This window comes from Oreochromis aureus, linkage group 22 (genome assembly GCF_013358895.1).
Source record: "Oreochromis aureus strain Israel breed Guangdong linkage group 22, ZZ_aureus, whole genome shotgun sequence".
NCBI lineage: Eukaryota > Metazoa > Chordata > Actinopteri > Cichliformes > Cichlidae > Oreochromis > Oreochromis aureus.
In genome coordinates, this window is record NC_052962.1 from 18,055,310 (window position 1) to 18,077,007 (window position 21,698).

Below are 21,698 nucleotides of genomic sequence, written 5' to 3' on the forward strand. Positions count from 1 at the left end.
CTCGCTCACAGTCCCAGACAGCCTGGGCAAAGCCCAATACTCAGGGAGGCTCTAAAACAGCCACACACAAACACACTCACACCTCCCCCCTTAATCCGGCAAAGAAGCTCAATGCTATAGACGAGATTACCAATGGCAAGAACAGAATGTGTATTTAAATATTTTGCACCTCAGATACATACATGATATGTAACAGACAGATATACAATTTGTTATTTTTTTTTCATCACAAAAACCACCAAACAACACAAGACCACAGAAAAAAGAAGGGAGAGAGTGAAAGAAAGAATTAGGCCCCGCCAAGACTTTGGTGTCTGGGAAGCTTCACTCCTTTTGACCCCGCAGGCACACACACGCACACGCCCATACACGCACATGTAGGCACACGTACACACAAAAACATGCATGTCACACGAACGCAGCCGCTCCGTCTCAAACTCGCACACAGAAAACAAGAGTCTCTTTGGGGCCGTTGTGTAATTTCAATGTCTCTTTCCCTTGTAGTTAAAACAGCAAAACACAGGATGTTAAGTCTCCATGCTGCAGTATCCCCAACCCCCCGCCCCTCCCTCCCACCCACCCCACAGAGCAGAGAAACCATGGCAGAACGCAGAGGAGGGCAAGTTGATGATGGGCCTTCACAGCGAAACAGAGGCCCCCTGGCTTGGAGCTGGAGTCATATGTACAGATGCTGGTATTTCAAGAGCAGAAACTGATTGAGTCCACTTTTTCTCTTATGGGACACAACACAAGGAGTGCACAGAGAGGGACATTTGCTAGGCTTATGGCATTTCAGAAGTTGATTCGGGCTCAGATGCGGTTCGAGTTTGGGCACAAGACAGAAATGCAGAGCTGAGAGCAGAACACAGTTGCTGGTTTAGCAGAGGAGGAGAGAAAACAGGGGAAATAAACACAGAGAGAAAGGGCGAGTAGTGTGATCCTAGTTTGCCCACATTGCAGATACAGGGAAAAAATAAAATAAATAATGCAAAGATTTGGTGAGTTAGACTTCTAAGGGAAACAGAGTCCTCCATGTATCACAGCAGGACTCCAAGGGATGAGGAGATAGGTTTGTCTTTGTCCGTCAGCGTCTGGTATTCATCTGTCAGCTCCTCCTGGCCGTTCCCTCATTCCAGCGTGAGTGCGCACACATACGACTTCATGTGGTCATGTTTAGGTAGTGAACAAATCCGCGCATGCGTGTCTCGCGTTTGCGCGCGTGTGCGTTTGTGTATGTGCATGCTCGAGTACGTGAGTTGATCTTGATTGTCAGTGCTGGAGAATTAAAGCTTTAACTGTCCAAAAGCTGGCAGCTAAATTCTCACCCTTCATTTCGCAGTCCCTCACAAAGAAGTCCCCTTAAAAAAAAGGAAAAGAAAGAAAAGAAAAAGAAAAAATGTTTGCAAATCTGTAAAAGCTTGAATTGAATGCACCTGAAAGGAAAACAGAGAGAGGGAGAGACAACAAGAGATCAGAGGAGACAATAAAAGTAATATAAGACACACTTTTTATTAAAAAAACAAACATTTTTAGGTTATTTTAGTCAGAGCGCTGTGTCCATTTTGATGAAAATTTCACTTTTGCATTTCAGCCTAAAGATAAATATATGGGGTTTAACAAGGTAGAGAGGTTTTGAAATACAAACTGCAGCAAAACACATTCAAATTCACCTGTAACCTCCATTAAATTGGCAAAAAGAATGTGTAAATGTGGTCCTAGAGAGTGTGCAGAGCAGGGCTCAAAAATTACATGCAACTGTGGGCCCATGTCTTTAGCATTGTTTGGTTTTATAGGGTTGGTGGAGACCATCCTACACCCTTTTTTTAGTATTTTGTATCTTAGATCTAAAAAAAAAAAGAAACAATTTTATTACTGATGTCCTTTTCCCCCCATTAGCTCAAAAACAGATTAAAAGTAGCGTTTTTTACTGTAAAAGTTGCTTGGCACAAAATTGCTCATGCACACAGATATAAGCTTCGCACGACGAGGCTTAAATTGTTTTTGATGGGTTATTACTAAAAGGTGACCTGTTCCATTTATCATTGGACAAAAATACTGTTGTTAGTGTTGCTCTGCAAATAAGTGCTATCAGCACACATCGTCTTTTAGGTTGCCTTTACTGTTGGTGTTCTAGATACACTGAAGATATGAATTGGTCTTTTATGATCATGTTTATGGGGTAAGTCTAATAATAACAAAACAGTAATAAAAAAATGATTGTGCTTCTACATCCAGTTGAATATTATGTAACATTCATTGCTTTTCCATTCCTACGTTGTCCTCGACAGTCAAACACTCACCTGCTGTTACAGGCTTGTGACGCTGAAGCTGTCATCACCGGCTGGGTCCAGGAGCTGGCACAGCACCCCGCCACCCTGAGCCGCCTGGGAGGGGTAGCGGTGTCCCATGCCTTGGTAGGATTGCTGGGGCACAGAGTAGCCACTAGTGTCCTCCTGATGGGGCGAGGAGTCCAGGGGAGGTTTGGGGTACGGGGAGTGAGGCAAGGGCCCCTGCCGATGGCCCGTGCTCATGGCGTGGGAGGTCATATCCCGCTTGTGTGGGGTAATGGCAGCGGGAGGGCTGCGCTCCTCATAAAGCATAGGTGTTGCATGGCAATGGAGGCCGGGGCTGGGGTTGGAGTGTGTATGCGAAGGGAGGTGGGTGTTGAGGTTGGTGTGTGCGTTGAGGTGGGGTTGATTGTTGGAGTGCGAGAGAGGGCTGCTCTGTAGGTGCGATGTTGGATGTGTGTTTGTGTGTGAGCTCAGGTGGGGCTGTGTGCTGGGATGATGTGCGTCATGCGGAGTTGGAGTCAGATGTGTGTGCGTGTTTGCATTTGGGCTAGAGAGCGAATTAGCCGGTGTACTCCCATGTGGACTTGCGTGCGGGTTGTTGTGTGCGTGCACAGCTGTATTTGAGTGCGCGTGTGGGCTTGGGCTGCCGCTGTGCGATGTCTGTCCGTACCAGTAGGGGGAGCTGCAGTAGCTCGGCGAGTCGTACTGCGAAAACTGGGGGTCTTTCGGAGGGGGGCGGTGCGAGGGACTAAGTGCAGTGCCGCAGTGGGGTGTTAGCCGTGGTGAGGGGGAGCAAGAGGGGGAGAAGGTCCTCGAGGGGACAAGGTGGTAGGACTGGTGTGGAGGAGGGGTGGGCTTGGGTGGATAAGGGGGAGAGGAAACACTGGGTGAGAGGGAAGAGGAGGACTCTCCAGGGTATAAGGCTGGATATCGTTCCTCAGAGGATGGTGTGGAGGGGTGGGCTGAATAGGGGGAGGGGTACTCACAGGGGTCCTGGAGGTAGCTGGAAGGTGGTGCAGGATTAGGAGTGGCCAAAGGAGAGAGGCTGCTACTGTCTCCACTGTAATAATCCAGCCCTTCCTGAAACAGCCCGGACCCCTCTGGACCTACAGCAGACACCGCTGGTCCCACCGCTGACGTAGACGCAGCCTTGCCCCTCCCTTTGGATCCCGCTGGCCTCTCCCTCTGACAGGGAGACAGACCTCTGCCTCCTCTCGACCCCCTGCCCCGTCCTCCGACCCCTCCGCGCTTAGGTCCAGGAGCAGGTGTTGGTGAGGGACTGGATGGGGAATCAGAGTGCAAAGCAGAAACTCCTTCTTTTTCTAAATGTGGCTCAGTCCGTTTCCTGCGACCACGGCCGGGTTTGTTGGTCCCCCCGCCCTGGAAGAGGACGTTCTGGCTCCAGTTATAAGAAGGTCCCGAGGCACTCTCATGCCAGTCCATCATCAGCTTCTCCAGGCTGGACAGACTTGACTGGCCCCCTTCTCCACTAACAGAAACAACCTCATTCTGTTTGTACGTGCCACATGTGGAACTAGGGCCACTATTAGTGGCTGCGGAGCCAAGATGTGAAGAGTCAGAAGAAGATTCTGACAGACTTTCAGGGAAAGGTTGTCGCTTGGCCTTCTGGGGCGTGTAGTTTGAGATATCCAAGATGTCTTTGGACTCATTGGATCCATATTCACTATAGCCATGGTACTGAGGTCCAAAGCTGTCTGTTGACCAGCCACTGTAACCTTGTCTGAAAAAAAAAAAATAAGAAGAATACCAACATATATTATAAAATAAATAAAAACACTTAAGTAGTATTTGTGCAAAAGAGTTTTCACTGCTCTTTGTTGCAGTTTCACAAATCAGTAACAGGAGAAATCTCAGTGGCAGGCTATGACAATGCACTTGTAAGCTGGGTAAGGATGAGGAATATTTAGCCAAAATTGTAATTTTCACAAGGCGGGCATGGTGATATTGAAAATTGCATGCTCGAGTGAAACATTCTTACTGGGAAATATAATCATCAGACGTGATCAGGCTTTTCAGATATCTTGCACTTTTTTTTTGTTTAGTGTCAAAGAAAATATTTAATTACCTACATTTACATTTAAATTTCATTAAGACCAAGTCAAATGTGTCATGGTCCTGAGTCTGTCAACTCAGTGTTTTGTGTTTCTTTATATTATTTCCTGTGCTTGTTTATCCTGTTATATCTTTGGTTGAGGTTTGCCGTTTATTAAGGTTTTGTTCTGCGCCTGCCCGCTCCCACTTCTGTGTTCCCTCCGTCTGTCTATGGTGTCACTGTGTCTGCTCGTGAGTCTGCCAGTCAAGTTCAGTGTCCTGTCTGGTTCTCTGTGTCTGTTAGTTTCCTGTTTTATTCTGAAAGTTCATGTCTCATGTCAGTGTGTTCAGTTTCACCTCTACCCTGTCTCGTTAGCCGCATTTCTCCCAGCTGTTTCCCTCCTGTTGCTCATCCCTTAATTGCTGCTATGTGTATTTAAACCCTGTGTGTTCTCCTGCCTGTTGCCGGTTTGTCTGTGTTCCACGGTGTCCTGTCCCTTGTCCGTGTCTCTCTGCCTCTCACCCCATTCTGGTACCCTCTCAGGTTTGTCATTTAGCTTTCCCAGTTTAGGTCTTTAGTTTTGTCTTCCCTCTTGCCTGTTTTGCCATCTCACCACTGTGTAAATAAAACATCACTAGCATTATCATCTACTGCCTGCGTTTTTGGGTCCTTTCCCCCTTCAACACCAAAATGTTTGTGTGATAATTTAAGATTTACTTCTGTTAGTTAGTGTAGGATTTCTTTTAATGACACCTGAGTGGTAGAAGTGATTTACCTGAAGTTCCACTGATTGGCGTTGTATTGTTTGTAACCTTCTAGGGAGGAGGAGCTGAAGGGGCTACTTTTGGCCACAGACATGTATCCTCCTCCAGGTGACGTCGGTCCTGTTGAGTCCCCCCGCATTGCAGAGGAATGACTTGCACTTGGATATCCAACGTAGCCCCGCTTGGCTGTGGCTTGATAGCTAGAATAACCCATTGGACCGACAGGGTTGGCCTTGCCAATGTTGTTACCAGACCAGCTGCAGTCTGAGGATCTCTGTGGCACCACAGGAGAGGAGCAGGAGTAGCCAGAAGAGTAGTGGCTGTAAGAGGCTGGATGGGGGGAGCTAGGAGAGTGTGAGAGAGATGGAGGAGTGGATTTAGGATAGGTAGAAGTGGTGGGGGATGTTTGGGCCAGGCTGGCATAGCTATATGGAGGCCTGCTTGAGGAGCCAGGTGTCTGGCCTGAACCCTCCGCCCCAGAACTTGCACCCTTAGTGCTCCACTTAGAGAATGCGGTAGACCAGCTGTGACTGGTAGCTGGGCTGGATGGCTCGTATCCAGGGGTGGATGAAGCTTTGCGGGGGTCAGACTGTGCGGAGGAGATGTCCAGCAGGTCCGAGGAATCATCAGAGTCGAGCAGTGATCGGAAATAACCAGCGAAGAGGCCTTGGGAGTCCTCCCCAGCTGGCCCAACCCCTCTGCTCCCTCCTGGGCTGCTGTAGGCACCTCCCCGTCCAACCTCACAGGAGGAGAAGCCCCCCCTTGGAGATCCACAGAGCTGATACCCACCCAAGCCTTTCTGTTTATCCATAGGTCCCTCTTCACCCCAGCCACCTGCCCCATTGGGCCAGTCCTGCCCCATGGACATCCCACCCCCTTTGAATGCACCATTTTTTCTCATACGTCTCCTCCTGACTATTTTCTCACCCCCAGGCACTGTTCCTACTACACCGCCTCCTCTGCCCACCCCACCTCCACCCGCACCCTTCCCTCTTTTCCTAGGTAATCCATGCTCAGACAGGGGGCTCAGTTTCCGCTTTTTTCCAATAGATTCAAAGAAGTCACTGAAGGTGCTCTTATTACACTCTCTGCCTCCGATCCCCCCTGCTGCTCCTCCTCCCCGTCCAACACCGCCTCCTCTGCCACCCCGTGGGCGTCTAAACCCAGTGAGCCGGTGGAGCAGGGTGGATATTCCGGGGTTTTCTGAGGGGGTATGAAAACTTTCTGGCTCACTAGGTGTCCAGCAACGAGGGGGGGAGCAGCGGCCAGTGGCAGGAGGCTGGCGGTTTAAAAAGGCCAGTTTGGAGAGAACATCCCCATATTCGGTTTTGACATCATTCGTGTCATTGACATAGGATGGATAAGGAAAAGGGAGTTTAGTCCGTCGCCGCCTCCGGGGCTTCTTGGGCTGGTCTCCATTACCACCAGGGTTCCCAGCATTTGGAGGCTCCCCCTGTATTCCTGGCAGGGGCTGTTTAGGCGGTCGTCCCCGCCTGCGTTTGAGGATAACAGGGAGCTCTCCGGGAGGGAACATCACCATCACACTCTTTCCGTTGTTCTTCATTCGGAGGAGTGCAGTTGGCTCTCGGGCTGCCTCTGAGCCCTCCACGTTGCCATCATTACTCTTCTCCGTCCCTGTGATCGTTTCCAGATTAGAAATTTTGTAGCTCTTCTGTCGCCGGCTAAGGCTGACTGGAATGCGTGCCACTTTGACAACAATCCTCCTCACCTGTAAAGCAGACACAAAGGTAAAACAGCCGCGACAGCAAATTGACTCAATGTTCATTAGTGAATAATATGGCGTTATATGTAATGTCAAAAAGAAGTGGTGATGCAGCGATATGTGACTAAGAAATGAACTTACACCAACAAAACGCCCACGTCTGCCATTACTGGGAGGACATACCCTCAACTCCGCAACGGGTTCCTGCTTCATCGTTAGCAGAGATCCAGGGATTGTGGGCGTGTTCCCAAATGAGAGATGAGGGGTAGCGTGATCGTGGATGGCCTGGGCTGCCTGACGCTGTTTCATTACGCTTTTAGGGCCTGCTTTATGAACAGGTTTCGTTGAGGGCCTGGACCTGGATTTAGGTCCAGGTCTATAGCCGAGTCTGGGCCCAGGTTTAGGTATAGCTTTGGGAACAGGTTTAGGTACAGTTAGAGCAAGAGCAATGTCTGTGTGACTGGTAACTGCAGGGAGAACAGCCTCCACAGATGAATGCTCTTCTTTATCACCAACTGCCACCTCCTCCTCTTTTACCCTCCAGATCTTTTCCTCTAATACTTCCTCATCCTCCTCTCCTCCCTTTTCCCTCCCTCCTCTTTTTTCCCCATCCTCAATGCTTCTGCGGAGGCGTGAGGATTTGCGCAGGTGACAGGGAAAGCGGGGACGTCCAGAGCTACGGAGTGCATACTTTTTTTCTGTCTCTATGGGAAGTGGGGAGGAGTCAGTGTTTGAGTTTGGACCAGCAGGGACTGGACAAAACGTCGAGGGCATGTCTGTCTCTGCAGTTCGGACAGGGGCTGCCAGCTGATTGGTGGAGGCAGGATGATTGCCTAGCGCCAAAGACAAGGGCTGGGGTGAGTGTATGGCCTCTGGTGTGAGAGATTTGGAGAGTTCTGGCCCTACAGAAGCTGCGTGTGAGTTCACATCCGTGAGTCCACAGTTCTCCATATTTGCATGAGAAAAAGCCTGTTCATGCACATCTGGGTCTATGTGTGTTTGCATGTTTCGAAACGTCTCTGCAAACGTATGTGTCTCAGCAGTCGTGTGAGTCTCTGTCTGCCGCCGCCGGCAACTGCTGTGCCCCAGCCTCCTCTGAAGATGGAGGCCGTTGGCCAGGGCAGAAGGAGAGGAGGAGGGAATGTGGTCGGATGTTACCAGCGCCAGTCCATCATGAGAAGGATCCTGGAACCCCCCCTGGAGCGCGAGCTCCCTGGTCCAGAACTCAGCCCCTTCGAGCGCTTCGAGCTCCTCGAGCCCCGGCACACACCCCTTTTCCTCAGCCCGAGCCTCACCACAGCCCACTGGAGCCCCAGTTTGGCCTGAATGCAGGTGATCTGATAAGCTACTCATTCAGGAGACAGTTTTGCTGGCACTGAGGCAGAGAAACGATGGATGTTTTCAGATGTATGTAAATGGGTATTTCTTCTTTGTAGCTGTCGTCCTCTAACAGCTGGCAAGAAGACTCAAAAACCTAAAGACAGATACGAAAACAATATTACCAACTGAAAAGTAAGCCCATAAATATGTTAAAACCTCCTCCTTGAATTTAAGACATTTAATCCAAACCCCATGAACCTCCCCACCCCCCAAAAATGGCTTTTGCTAAGCATAAATTATGGAACACGTAGAAAAATTTGCAGAGATGTAATTGCGATTGTGAAATAGAATCGTCAACATTTTTGGCAACGGGCCATAAACCTAATCCATGATGCACTCTCCTCTATTAACTGTGCCACCCACACAGCAGCATTACAACATTAGATTACATTTACCATTCATATCCTGTTCAATTTGTTGCTTTTACCGAACGATCATGGCACTGATTCTGATTTTGATTCTGAGTTGAGCCTCACTCTGTCTGCCTGACTGGCTCTGTTCTGCAGGGGATCATTGGGTCATCAATACTGCAGTGGAGAGCTCACATACTTCTCCCTCTCCCCTCTGCTCCTGTCTTTTGCCCATGGTTGCTGGAGTGAGAGAAAGAAAGATAGAGATACAGACAAGGGGAAGGGACAAAGAGTTGAAGAAGGTGGAGGAAAATGCGGAGTGGGGGGAATGAAAGGAGAAAAAAGAAAGGAGGAGGGTGGAGCAGAAAGAACAAGAGAAAAAGAGATTAGTACATGATGTCACAGCATGCATCAGGCCAGACCAGAATCAGTATTTTGGTGCGGGCTGCACTATCTCATGCAATTATTTTGGAGGATGACTTGCAGTATAAATTTTTAAAGTCTAATTGTAGTTAGTGTTTCATTCTGATGTGTTCCAGCAGAGTGTGGGTACAAGTGTATGCTGGTATAAATACTCAGAGGATCATCAATACGCGACAGTAACGTTTTTGCCGCATGTGCGAAATTTGAGTGAGAGGATGTATATGTTGTTGAAAAATGCAAAGAAATTCAACTGTTGAATCATGTTGCACAGCAGACATGGGTGCGCACGCCCACACACACACACACACACTCTGTCACTGCTCATGCCACGTTTCACCAAAACTATTCCAAATGCATTACAAAGCTCTAGACTCTGAGGGTGCAACAAGAATGAGAATGTGTGAATAATCACATCCACCAGGGGGAAGCAGAGAGGTGGTGAATGGAGAGGTGTTAAGAGGATGGAGAGATGAAGGTGACAGAAAGACAGGAGCGATGGAGGGATTATAGAAACCCAAAGTATGGGGAGAAGTGCAGGCAGAAGTGCTGTGAAATCTCAACCCCGTGTGGTGTGAGACTCACATGTGACTGCATCCGATCACAAGTAAACGCAACATTTGCAAACTTAATTTATACATACGCACACGGCTGACTCCCAACACTGTACCGCACGGTCTACATTCAACACAATTATGTCCATCGTCAGATCTCCCTGCCTCCCTCTCCAACATATGGCTCTGATTAGGAGGGAGGGTGAAGGACAGGGAGAGAGAGAGAAAGGCGGGGATGGAGAGAGGGGGAGTGTGAGACATGGGAGAATGGGAGAGTGAATGGGTGAGAACATATGAAAAGGGTGAGAGAAAAAAGAAGAAGAAGAAGAAGAACAGGAAGGTGAAAGATATGATTGAGGCAGAGACAGGCAGACAGATTTTTGGCAAAATGAGGGAGCAAAAGTTGGTGAGGAGGAGGCGAGAGGAAGACAAAAGAGTAGAGGGAGAGGAGGAGAAGAAGTGGGAGAGTTTTGCTGTAGCAGAGTTTTGCGGCTGCACACATGGAGCAGAGCAAACCTCGGTGCTCTGCTGCTCTGAGGAATGACACAACTGGGACAGACGAACATGGAGATGAACACAAACACACTAAACATACTTTCTTTAACCCCTCACACCCCCCCCCATTCCCAGCGCTACCTCAGACTCCCCCACCCCTCCTCCGCCTCTCCCACTTTCATTCTCACTTTCTCTCTAGTCTAATTAACAGCGCTCATTAATTAAGGCTTCATCTGACCAGTTTGTGAGAGAACGAGAAGAGCACATGCTTTAATTAAGCATTGCGTCACATGCGCTCGCTGCGCACACGCACACATGCGTGCACGCGCTGTCACTCAGAGGCGCACACGCACCAGCGACACATGCCAGCACGCAAACGCGCATGCAAAACATGCCCCCACAGCTCCATCCTCCCACACACTCGCACATCGATTTACACATAAAGACAGACATATCACGCACACATGTGAACCCATGCACGATCACACGCCAAACAAAGACAAACATGCAAGTATCCCTCTACTGTGCTCTGCGGGGGGTTTTCTGACAGGGTTTTAGATGCCAGCCAATCAAATGCTCCCACTGTGATTCATTGTTTTAAGCAAACACTCCTGGCATCCATCAGCCGCCATTCCAATGTAATCACCGTCATACGTAGCGAATGCGTTTTGGTGCATTTTTTGCTGTGAATGGCTCTGGGGCTTTGGAACACACAGTGGCGTAGTATTGTCTCTGTGAAAACAGCCGAGGGTGCGCGCTGCTCCCACATGATGATCTGTTGAATCTGTTTCACAAAGAGCAGCTCTCGTATGAATGATACTGTTTGAACAGTTTTCATCTTGCACATTTTCTTTTTTTTTCTCTGAAAACTTTTAGGTCTAATTGTGCACGCGCGTGGGAAAGGAAACAGAGAGACCGACAGAGAGAGAGAGAGGCTCGAACCTCTCAATTTCCAGTTTGGGCCACTGGCCTGTTGGTGCGTAGTCTAAGAGGCGCAATGACTCTGTACATGGTAGCTGTAAAGCATATCTATTCTGTTCCCATCTATCTCACTGCCACAAAGGCTTGCAGACTCACAGGCCTGCCAGCAGAAACCCTCAATGAGGAACTAGACCCAGTGTGTATGGTTGTGTTTGTGCGCGCACGCACCAGTGTGCTCGTGTATAAGTGTGTCTTCCTGGGTGTGTTTGTAAAAGCACTCACTGAGCTCTAACGGGTGTGCAGTTGTTGCTAAGAGACAGGCAGCAGCACCGAAACAGCATGGGGGGGTGTAAGGGAGGGAGAGAGTGAGAGAGAGAGAGAGAGGTGGTGAGGGGAGGAGGGGGCTCCACCGAGAGGTTTAGACAGATAAGAAGAAGAAGGGGGGATGAAACAGAGGGAGCAAGATGGAAAAAGTGTATGTGAGGCCAGCGGAGAAGCGTGAGAGGTGGGGAGGGGGAAGTGGGTCAAGGGGTCCGCAGAGGCTGAGTGACACCGTGCAGCGGCTCGACTACACCGTCGGGCTCTCGTCGCTCCATCACCTCAACCCTGACGCAACCCCAACCTTCGGCTCCAACAAACATACACGCAACAATAAAATCCTTCCACGGAAAACATCGGTGAACGGAATCATGAGAAAAACACAGCAACACTGTGTGTACTTTCTAAAAATGTAGCAGACACGCGTGCAGGCAGCGGTTTGGGGGTATTTGCCTCATGTTTACCCCTTTGCCATAGGTGAATGCAAAGCTGATATCGCTCACATTTGGCTATTTGATCATAATTTTAAGTCTTTATAGATGCGAGGCTTTATTGTTTGCTTGTTTGGGATTGGTTTGATATCCAGAATACAATGTTCGGTTATCCAACACTTCTCAATGAAACACTGTGACCAAGCAACTTGTTGAGTCGTTGGCTGGCGTTGTCGCTGCAGCTTCACACATTACACATTACATAGTGCCAGTACCATATAGTAGCATTACATGATGTTGCACTTTAACACTTCGGCCCATAAATGCAACATTTGACGATCTACCCTGTATGACGAGTGACACCTTAGTATATATCAACGAAGACGTGGTTAGTAAGAAAAGCGAAGTCCGCCCTCACTAACTTCAGATCCAGTCATTTTGTTGTGTAAGCAGGCCTGAAATATGACAGAAACTTCTCAGTTCAGAAAAGACCGTCAAGGGTTACTCCTAGTAGGTTTTCAAGGGTTAAAGAAAGACAATACAGGTAAATCGATATGCCACACTTGATTACTTACATGAAGGTGTTTTTGTACGTACTGGAAGTTCTGCTGAGGTTTCAGGTTTACATATGCAAATAAGGCATTATCTATCTAAATATGAACTAATCTGCCTACTTTTCCAGAAGGGAAAACTGAACACCAGATAAAGCCAGGATCACAATTCTTGTTACATTTTGTTGGCACATTATAATATTTATCTGCAGAGTCAAAGGGAATGTCGTTTAGTACTTTATAAATTGGAAAATGCTGTTCACAACCAGAAAAGGAAAACATTTTTATGATTAAATCATACTATAAATCAACCTCTGAATGATATAGGGACAAATCTCTCTTCAGAATATAGACGGGAATAAAACTGAAGAGTCTGGTGTATGTAAAGTGGAGAGCTCCGGCTCAGAGTGTGAGAGACTCTAAAGCTACGAATTGTAAAAATGTCAACACATTTTTATTGGAAAGTAGTATTTACAGGCAAAAAGTTGGAGCATTAGTAGTAAGTCACCGTGAAACTCTTATCAGTCGATTCCTTGTAGCGAGACAATACAAGTTTATGAAATTTTATGTTAACTTATGTTAATGAGGTATTATCCTGTTAAGTATGCGCTAATTTGCATAAATGCCCAGTAGAGAAAGTCTGGAAGAGTAAAAGCACTAAATATGAGCAGTTTCTTTCCATTAGTCTGAAGGAAGACTTAACTTTGTTCATTCTGAGCTGCATTACAATACACAAGAATATCCTCATTTAACATGAGCTAAACCTAAACAGAACTTAGACATCAGCTTTAAAATAGCTGCCTGACATTTGGATAATAGGTATTTTTTCCCTTCCAAAAAAAGTTTTCAGTGTTGAATCTTTATTAGTTTAGCCAATTTCTCAAAAGTTTTAATTTAACTCAATAAACAAAGAGTAAAACTCAAGTTATAAGGTCCTGTCTCGACTGCAGTGCACTGCAGCCCAACAGGCAAAAACAGTGAGCAGCTAAGCTTTAACCATATGCAAACTCTTCTGATCAGCAGACCTGGGTTGTCTGAGAGCTTGAGGTGCTGGTAAGTGTGCCAAAGCGGTGTTACGTACAGATCGCCGACATGCCTGCGCACAAATTACCATCAACATCCCCTCAGAACAACGCTGAACCCTGGTGAGCTGCAGCTCCATCCACACACGTCAGTCAAACACAGACAGTCCAAGGAACACGCTTTACATACAGACCCCCCCCCCCCCCCAAACACGCAAACACCCACCCACCCACACTCTCTTTCACTCTGACCTCTCCTCTCTTTCTCACCCACTCACATCCCACCCGTCCTGCTGCCCCGCCCCCCCTCCGCAACCACCTTCCCAGCTGCAGGAAATTCCTAATGATCTCCATCATCAGTGCGCGCGCTGTATCTCCTGCCAAGAGTAGGCGTGTGCACGCACGCACGCACACACGCACGCACGTACACACACCAAAGATGCACACAAAGCATATCAATGAGCAGAGACCAACACATAAACCATATGTGCAGACAAACAAAAAGAGGCAGACAGACAGAAACACATCTAACGTAAACAGACTTCACACAGAGCAGATACAGTGGCAGCTCAGCCAAGGATGCACACAGGGGATTGGAGAAGTAGCTCCAAACACTAGACAACACAAAACCAGGACCCTCCACCACCACTACCACCAACAACAGCCCCCGTTTGACTGTCTCACTGTCTGCCTGTCTCTCTCCTGTTGTTTCTGCAGGAACCTACATGCTGTAGTTATTTTAAGACGAGCAGGACCGTATTACCCCTTCCTTCCTTAGCCCCTCCTCACTCCTCTTTCTCACTGTTCCTTCTCTCATCTCCCCAGTACCCCCCACTCTCGCACCACCACCACCACCCACCTCCTGCCCCTAGTTTCTCTCCCACAGCTCCCACTCCCCAACACCCCCTTCCTCATCTTCAACTCAGCCTGACACTCTCTCCCCTCTCTCTCACTCTCCTGCAGGCAGTTTACTGGCGCTGCTGATGGCCGCCCCTCATTCGGGTCATGTGACCAACTGCGCCAGCTGGGAACAGCGAGGAGTGTGCACATGTGCGCACGCATTGAAACACATGAACAAGGACACACATACACAGGGATATGTCTGGAAAAACACACGCACACAAACACACAAACACATGCAAATACAGGAAGATGAAACCAACCACTTAGGTGCAAATACAGAAACACTCCCACTTACAGTTCACACAGGTGCGCACACACGCAGACACACACGCTGATGCACGCTACACGCTGGCGCTGATGAAAACCCACACTTAACAGCCACACATACCGGCACACGTGAAAACAGTCACGCACATCCAGCGCACGCATCGAGGACACACAAACCAGATGCTTGGACCCCGACACACACTCAGACCTTGAGGCCAGTGTTTTGGAGAGGGGCCTCCGTGCTGCGGCCCTGACTTCCTGACTCCTCCTCCTCCTCCCTCCATACTCCTGTTCCACAGTTGCTGTGGGAGACGCTGCTGCAGCGCCCGTTGCCAAGGAGAAGGCTGCTGGCTGTTTGAACAACAATGGCCGCCTTGTGAACATTCCAACTGTAGGTACTGACAGCTCATCAGCCACAGCCTCAACATACACATTTCTCAGAAAGTGCGCACGCACACACACACACACACACACACACACACACGTGTACGGCTGACACTACACACCAGTGCTACACCACTGTACCTCTCTGTGCTGTGGTTCTTGGCCTCAAGCCTGTGCGAGGTAACACTTTCAGACACAAACACAATGAGGCATGCACACGAAACACACATACACACATCTGTGCACGCTCTAAGAAATTATGACTTCTGCTGAGAGGATAAGAAACCCTTCCGTCCCTCTCTGTCTACCTGCATCTCTTTACCATCGCTCTCTCTCTCTCTCTCACACACAGACACACACACACACAATTGGTGCGCAGTGCATTCATCCATCTTCCCCCTTCTCCCCGACTAGTCTCTGTCTTTCTCTCTTATCTCTTTCTCTCTCCTCCCCCCTCCACAGCCTCCTGCTTTCAGTCTCTCACTTGCTCCTCACTTGCTCATCCCCTGCCTCCCTCTCTCTCTCTCTCTCGCCGTCTCCCTTTCCGTCTCAGGAAGTGTGTGTTCTCACTCTCACGCACGCACACACTATCATCCTGGCACGCACATATGTGGAGGACACACATTCACACATATAGAGAGAGAGCCGCTCACAATCTCTTTCTCTCTTGGAAGGTAGCGAATCTTTTCGTCCCTTGGGGGCATACACTTCCTCAGAGAAGGAGGGAAAAGGGAAAGAAGAAAGAGAACTAGAAACAAGGGTGGAACGGGCAAGAGAGAGGAAGAGGAGGAGGAGGAGGAGGGAGGAAGATAGACAAGAAGGGTAGAGAAGAAAGGAAGGGAAGAGGGTGAGAACTATATTCACAGCGGGGATTTATAGACAGACCCCTTAGTGCTCTGATTATCTGTTCATATTGATGGGACGACATTGAAGCCACGCTGGTGGAACGTTGAGACGGCGCTGAAGCCAAATTGGGTAGTGGGGGGGTGAGGAGGAGGGTGGGTGGGGGGTGCGTGTTGAGGAGAATCACTAACAAGTCTCTGCTTATCCTCTGACTCACTGTTTTTAAACACACATACCCAGACACATGTATACTCACACACAGCTGTAAAAAAAAAAGAGAAACTCTAAGAAACACAAAGCTGCACATGTGCAAAGTATGATGATCCCCAGATAGGTGTGTGTGTGTGTCTGCGATGATGATGATGCGAGCGTGTTGTGTGCCCAGACACGGAGAGATGCTTCTTGTGCGTGCGTGTACGTCTGTGTCTGCATGTTTTCCCCATCTCTCGCTCCTCTTTAATAATTGAGCTGATTCTGTCCAGCTTGTTAGGGAGGTACACAGCAGCTTCACACTCTGTCTTTCTTTCCTTCTCATCCCTTCTGCGCCGGTCAATCCTTCCCTCCCCGTACTTCCATCTTTGCCGCTCTCCCGTCATTTATCACCCCTTCTCCTTCCTGACCCCTCTGTCCTCTCTCTCTCTCTCTCATGTGCTCTCCCTCCCTCCGTCCCTTCCCCCAGCTCTCTTCCCTCACAAATCCCTCCTGTTCTTTGACCTCTCTCTCGCCTTCTCCCTCAGCAGCCCCCCCCCCCAAGCCTCCTCCTCCACCCCACTGCCCTCCATCATCCCTCTCCTCTTGCCTATCCCCACACCCCGCCGCACCTCGCTCCATCCTCCAGAGGTGAGAGGTCGGCGCTTCCTCTCCACTGTCAGACTCAAACCGGCTGCAACCAGACCCGTTGGAGGGGGGGTACGGGAGGTAGGGGTAAGGGGGATGAAGAGAATGAGGACATGGGGTGAGGAAGGACATATAGGAAAGGAGAGACTGAAGGAGTGAAAAAGACAAGTGAAAGGAGGAAAAAAGAAAGGTGTGTTGGGGGAGGAGGGTGGCACTGACTGGAGGACAGGTGTATGGAGAGCAGCGGGGTTAAAGGAAGGAAGGAGGCGAGAGAAAAAGAGAAGGGTAGATGTCTCCTCTTGAGTCACCGCTTTTGGCGCGGAGGAGCCGTTTTATGAATGTATCGTGTGGGAGGTGACAGAATGGAGCATACAAACACTGCTTACACTAATGCTAAACGGTTGCTGTGTGTGTGGGTGCATCCGTGTGTGTGTGTGTGTGTGTGTGTGTGGGAGTTGAACCACGTTTACCTGCCTGTGGCAAAAGCTATTTCACTTCAGGTAACCATTAGATTAAAAAGAGTCATAAAAGACAGGACCCTTCACCCCAAGGACAAAGTAGTGACTAATTATTATTTTTTTGCCAGTAGTGGCTTGTTGCAGAGAAAAAGTTTTTAAATATGCCCAAAAATGTCCTTTCACTCTACATTTCATTTAGAGGTCTTTTAGTACATGATGTCAGTTTTTTCCTCCTTTTTTTCCACCTCTGATTTAGAAACAACAGCAAAATAAGCATTAATTTTGTTTGTATGGCGATACTCAACTTAGGCTCAGAGGACAAATCAGACCCACCACAAGGGTGCCAGCTGGCTAACTCCCTTAATAAAACTGACTGAAGAGGTTCAGGTTGTGTTTGAGTGGTTTACATGTAACCGTTTGGAGCTAAAGCGCATTGGAACAACTGGATGCAGTATGATATGTTACATAGGCCTTAAAAAAAGGTTGGGTTTATTCGTTTTATACTAGAAATATTATTGTTTGTTTATTAACTGGCCTCTGGCCTCCTGTCATTGCATAAAGATGGCCTCTGGGCAAATCGAGGTGAAAATCCCAGATTTAGAGAGAACCGCTAACAACTCTGAGCTCTATCCAACCAAATTCTGTTGCTTTGAGGACAGTGAATGGCTTATTTTGGTGTGTTGGTTAATCTGTGCTCTGCAATCAGTTACTTCTGTATTTTGGGAGGCATTTCAAGTATTATTAATTGCTGGACTCATTTAAGATAATGGTTTAAATTCCCTTTTCCCTGAGTGCTGCTGTGAAGGGTTCAGAGTTGAGAGCCACAATGATCTTCAGCTGTTGTTTCAAAAAAGAAAGAAACCTTCACTTTGTTGCATTCAGCCAGTTTTGCACGCAGCTAGAAGACAGATGCTTTGCAGAACTAAGGAGAGTCCTTTTTTTGAGGGGAGAATAAGCATTTGAGCAGATCCGATCTCCTATAGGAGATCCTTTCAGATTTAAACTCCGCTGCTTGCATGTAAGAATGCACCAATTATGAAGCTATGAGCCAGTGCAGATTTTTATAAAAATTTGCCTGAATGGCGGCATTTTTCCGGTTTTTTTTCTCTTTTGTTTTTTGTAGTTATTTATTACACCTTGGCAACAAAGAAACGGAAATCTCCAGTATGACAAAAATAACTAAACTGTTTCAAGGTCTTTCGAATCATCCTCACAATATCTTTGAAGGTTTAGCCAGCACAAAATTGGTAAACACCATTTTATGTTAGATATTTGGCCAACATAAAGGTGCATCCCGATTTGTGTGTGCGGCTCAACTTAAGCAGATGATTTGTCACAAGACCACAGAGAGTTTTACTCGGTGATCCTGACTCTGACGTGAACACCCCCGTGTGCAGAGCTGATGCATCAAAACCTCCATTCAACAGGTTGCACCATCCTGCTTAGCTCAAAACTTCCCAAGACACTGAGAAATCAGCGGAAGTCAGTGGCTATACTGTACCATCCCATGCCCTGTGTGTGTGTGTTTATGTGCGTGTGTGTGTGCATGCGCTTATACGTGAATATGTGCGTCCATTCTGTCTTCTCCATCTCCATGACGACCTCCATATCAAGGGGACGTCTGACTATGGCAACCTCACATGCTGATAGGCAGAGAGAGAGGAAACAGGTGATTGGTTGAGCTGTCGGCTGTCATATCAGCAGGGTGTATCTTTGTTACACGCACACAGACACACACATTCAAAACACACACACACACACACACACACACACGCTGACTTGTCTGTGCCATCAACCTATACGCCTACAAACTGCAGCAAGGCACAAACAAAAGGTACCTCCAAAGCACACACACACACACACACACTCAGATTTGAGACGAGATGTGGTGTGTTAGGTGCGCTGACCCTGCCAATGAGGACAGGAGGAACATCAACGGAGCTACAAGGCCGTTGCTATGACAACTAGCCCCGCTCACACAGGTAGGAAGCACAATGGGCCTAAGCTGTTATATGTTCACATTCCCTCTGTTTGTCACTCACTCTCTCAAACACACACACACACACACACACACACACACACACACACACACTACCATGCACTCAAGACAAGTCTGACAGACAGCGGCTGAATGCCAAGGTAAGGCCATTTCCTTTTCATTCCAGCATTCAGAGGGTTGAAATTATTCATTATGTCCAAGTGGACCTGCCAATAAGAGAACTCACTCTTCAACCAGCCACTGAGAGAGTGAGACTGTGTGAGTGAGAAACAGACAGACAGACAGACAGACAGACAGAGCATCACTCTGCATACTAACAGCACCTGCACTAGGGCAGCCTGTGCACGTCTCTGAGGGGCCCTTAAATAACGAACTGTCACTGCCCAGACACTGACATTGACTTCTCTCATCCCCTCTTCTTCTCCTTTCTTTCACTTCCTCTGCACCCTCTCTCTCTCCTTTTTTTCTTTGCACCCCCTCCCTCCTTTTCTACTAAACCACAGACAAGAGCTGATAATCACCACCATGAGTATGCCTTGTCTCCAACACACTGCCTCTGTTGCCACTGCAGGATGTGCTGCTGCTGCGTCCTGCCTTACTGCCGTGACAGATCTGGGGGGCTGCCGAGAAGGAAACCAGAGGGCTGGATGGATGCTCTGCTTCAGAAAAACATCTGTCCGCCAGCAGGAGTTGTGCTCACAGCTACATCTCTACTATGTGCACACTGATATGTAAATATATAGATATTAGAAAAGTCCCATCAAGCTGACCCACAGGTAAAAATCTGTGCAGACAGAAAATGAACAGAAGAGAACGTGTGTGTGGGTCTGTGTTTGTGTGTCAGCAGTGTGACAGTACCCGGGGTGCTACTGTACACTGCTGCCCTACCTTCACTGTACATATATATTCAGTGATAATGAGGCTAAGAGGTGAGAATCTTGTAAATAGTGAGGAAAAACAGGTGAGGGTACACTGGGTTCACTGCGCGCGCACGGAACTACACTGCGCGCACGCGCGTGTGTGTGTATGTGTGTGTGAGCGCACGCGAGTGTGTCTGAACATCATCATTTAAGGTCTAACCACACACGCTGCATGCCCACAGTAAAGCCCAGATGACCCAGCAGCACGAGCGGCACGCATGCAGAGCTCCGTCCAGGTGACTGCGCCGATGAGGTTAGTATAGGAAAAACATTTTTTTTAAAACTCAGAAAGAAAGCCAGAGGTGCGCAGCACAGCTGGCTGAGTGGATGGGGAGCAAAATTTGAGTGTTTTGTATATAAGTCGCGCACTCACCAAGGGACACGGAGTCTGGGGGCTCGCGCTGCCCGCTGGAGCTGTCGCGGTGTCAACGCTGGCTGGGGGCTCGCGCAGCTGTCGGTGGCGGCGCTCACTCCTCTTCCCGCCCGGGTCACGGAGCCGTTGCCTTGACGGCTGCAGCCGTCAGCGAGCAGCATTCCCCCTTCATCTGAGCTCCCCGTGTCGGAAGGAGATAGTCCTCCCACATCAATGTAAACGCTGTGTTCTCCCGCCGCGCGCCACCGTCTCGAGCGGCTCAACAGAAAAACCGCTCCTCTGGCTCACATCAATATCTGCACCACAAAAGACGGGAAAGCAAAAAAACAGAAAGGGGAGAAAATGTAAAAAATAAGGAGCAGGGGTGCTGCTTCACCGTCCTCTTTCTAATTCAGGTGCTGACACAGCCGCTTGCGAACACTGTGCTCCGGTTTGGGGTGACAGGCGCGGGACTCCCCACTATGCGGGAGGCGAAAATCGACCGTGCGCCCGTGCGTCTCTGCCTCTGCAATTCCAGCTCTCTGTCTCTCGTGCGCTCCGGTCTCCGCTGTGCCTCTCCAACGTGCCTGACTGTCAAAGCCATCCGGGCACCCGTAGCTGCCTTTACTTTACACCTCTGGAACTATGGGAACAGTAGTCTTCTGAAGAAAGAAAGCGAGTCACGGTGACGTTAAAGAAAGCGCAAACAGCAGCTATATATACATTACATTAATGTGTTTTAGACTCCAGAAAGATCTCTGGTGGGTTGGTTGGTAACACATTAAAATAAATGACCAAAAATGGATGATTCATAAAGAAAACTAAAGACCCGATGGTTAATGAAAGATTCGTTATTAATAACTTTCTAATAACAGCTTATTCAGGGCTCTGGGTAGATAATGGTTCAAGTAATATGAAGTAAAGTAAAGCATCATACTCAGGTGATGCATAAATGTTAGGCATTGGTAAAGGAATCCCAAAGTAAAAAGTAAATAACTAATATTGGAGCAATCAGTAATGGATTAGTGTAAAATTACATTGATTTACTGAAACAAATGAAGAAATTAATAAAGATTTACTGATCATAGTATCTTCCAGATCCACTATACGGTCCTGGATCCAGTGAATGACTCATAGCAAGTATCAGGTTTCTTTTTTCATTCCTTCATCACTTTTCTAGAAACTATAAAAACATTTTTGTATCTCTTGTTGGAAATCGTTAATAATCTCTGGTAAATTCAGGGAAATTGCTGATGAAACAATTACACAGCCGCTGAGGCTGACTGATGGTTGGTATTTTCATTGTCATGGTGATAACATCCACAATGAACACGCTGCAAAAGACTGCCATGCATTTACTCTACATTTATATTAACCTTGCTCAATAAAATGTGCACATTACAAATATTTTGTTTAATACCCATGAAGTCTATAACTAGAACTATTTGTTCTAGTCCTGTAT

The 21,698-nt window shown here is 48.0% G+C and overlaps 1 protein-coding gene across 6 annotated transcripts; it reads right to left on the bottom strand.

Moving 5' to 3' along the window:
• Positions 1-588: 588 nt before the first annotated feature.
• Positions 589-20,805, bottom strand: ahdc1 (AT hook, DNA binding motif, containing 1). Of its 6 annotated transcripts, XM_039606056.1 has the most exons (7): positions 20,258-20,805; positions 18,524-18,608; positions 8,607-8,801; positions 6,973-8,305; positions 5,120-6,837; positions 2,301-4,032; positions 589-1,433 (listed from the first exon to the last, which is right to left on the bottom strand). In XM_039606056.1, exons 4-6 carry the CDS (start codon positions 8,182-8,184, stop codon positions 2,307-2,309), a joined length of 4,656 nt encoding a protein of 1,551 aa, XP_039461990.1. In that variant the 5' UTR covers positions 8,185-8,305; positions 8,607-8,801; positions 18,524-18,608; positions 20,258-20,805; the 3' UTR covers positions 589-1,433; positions 2,301-2,306. The 6 variants fall into 6 exon arrangements, with proteins under 6 accessions (XP_039461990.1, XP_039461992.1, XP_039461991.1 ...); XM_039606058.1 differs by lacking the exon at positions 18,524-18,608 and having other exon boundaries at positions 8,688-8,801; XM_039606057.1 differs by lacking the exon at positions 18,524-18,608 and having other exon boundaries at positions 8,639-8,801.
• Between the last annotated feature and the right edge of the window lie 893 nt (positions 20,806-21,698).

Bases quoted from the DNA above. Each gene is read 5' to 3' on its own strand.
- ahdc1 (XM_039606060.1), bottom strand. From the start codon at position 8,184: ATGAGTAGCTTATCAGATCACCTGCATTCAGGCCAAACTGGGGCTCCA. The intron at 6,838-6,972 runs GTAAGTTCATTT...TCTGCTTTACAG, and splicing joins GACGTGGGCGTTTTGTTGGT to GTGAGGAGGATTGTTGTCAA. The intron at 4,033-5,119 runs GTAAATCACTTC...TTTTTTTTTCAG, and splicing joins GCCAATCAGTGGAACTTCAG to ACAAGGTTACAGTGGCTGGT.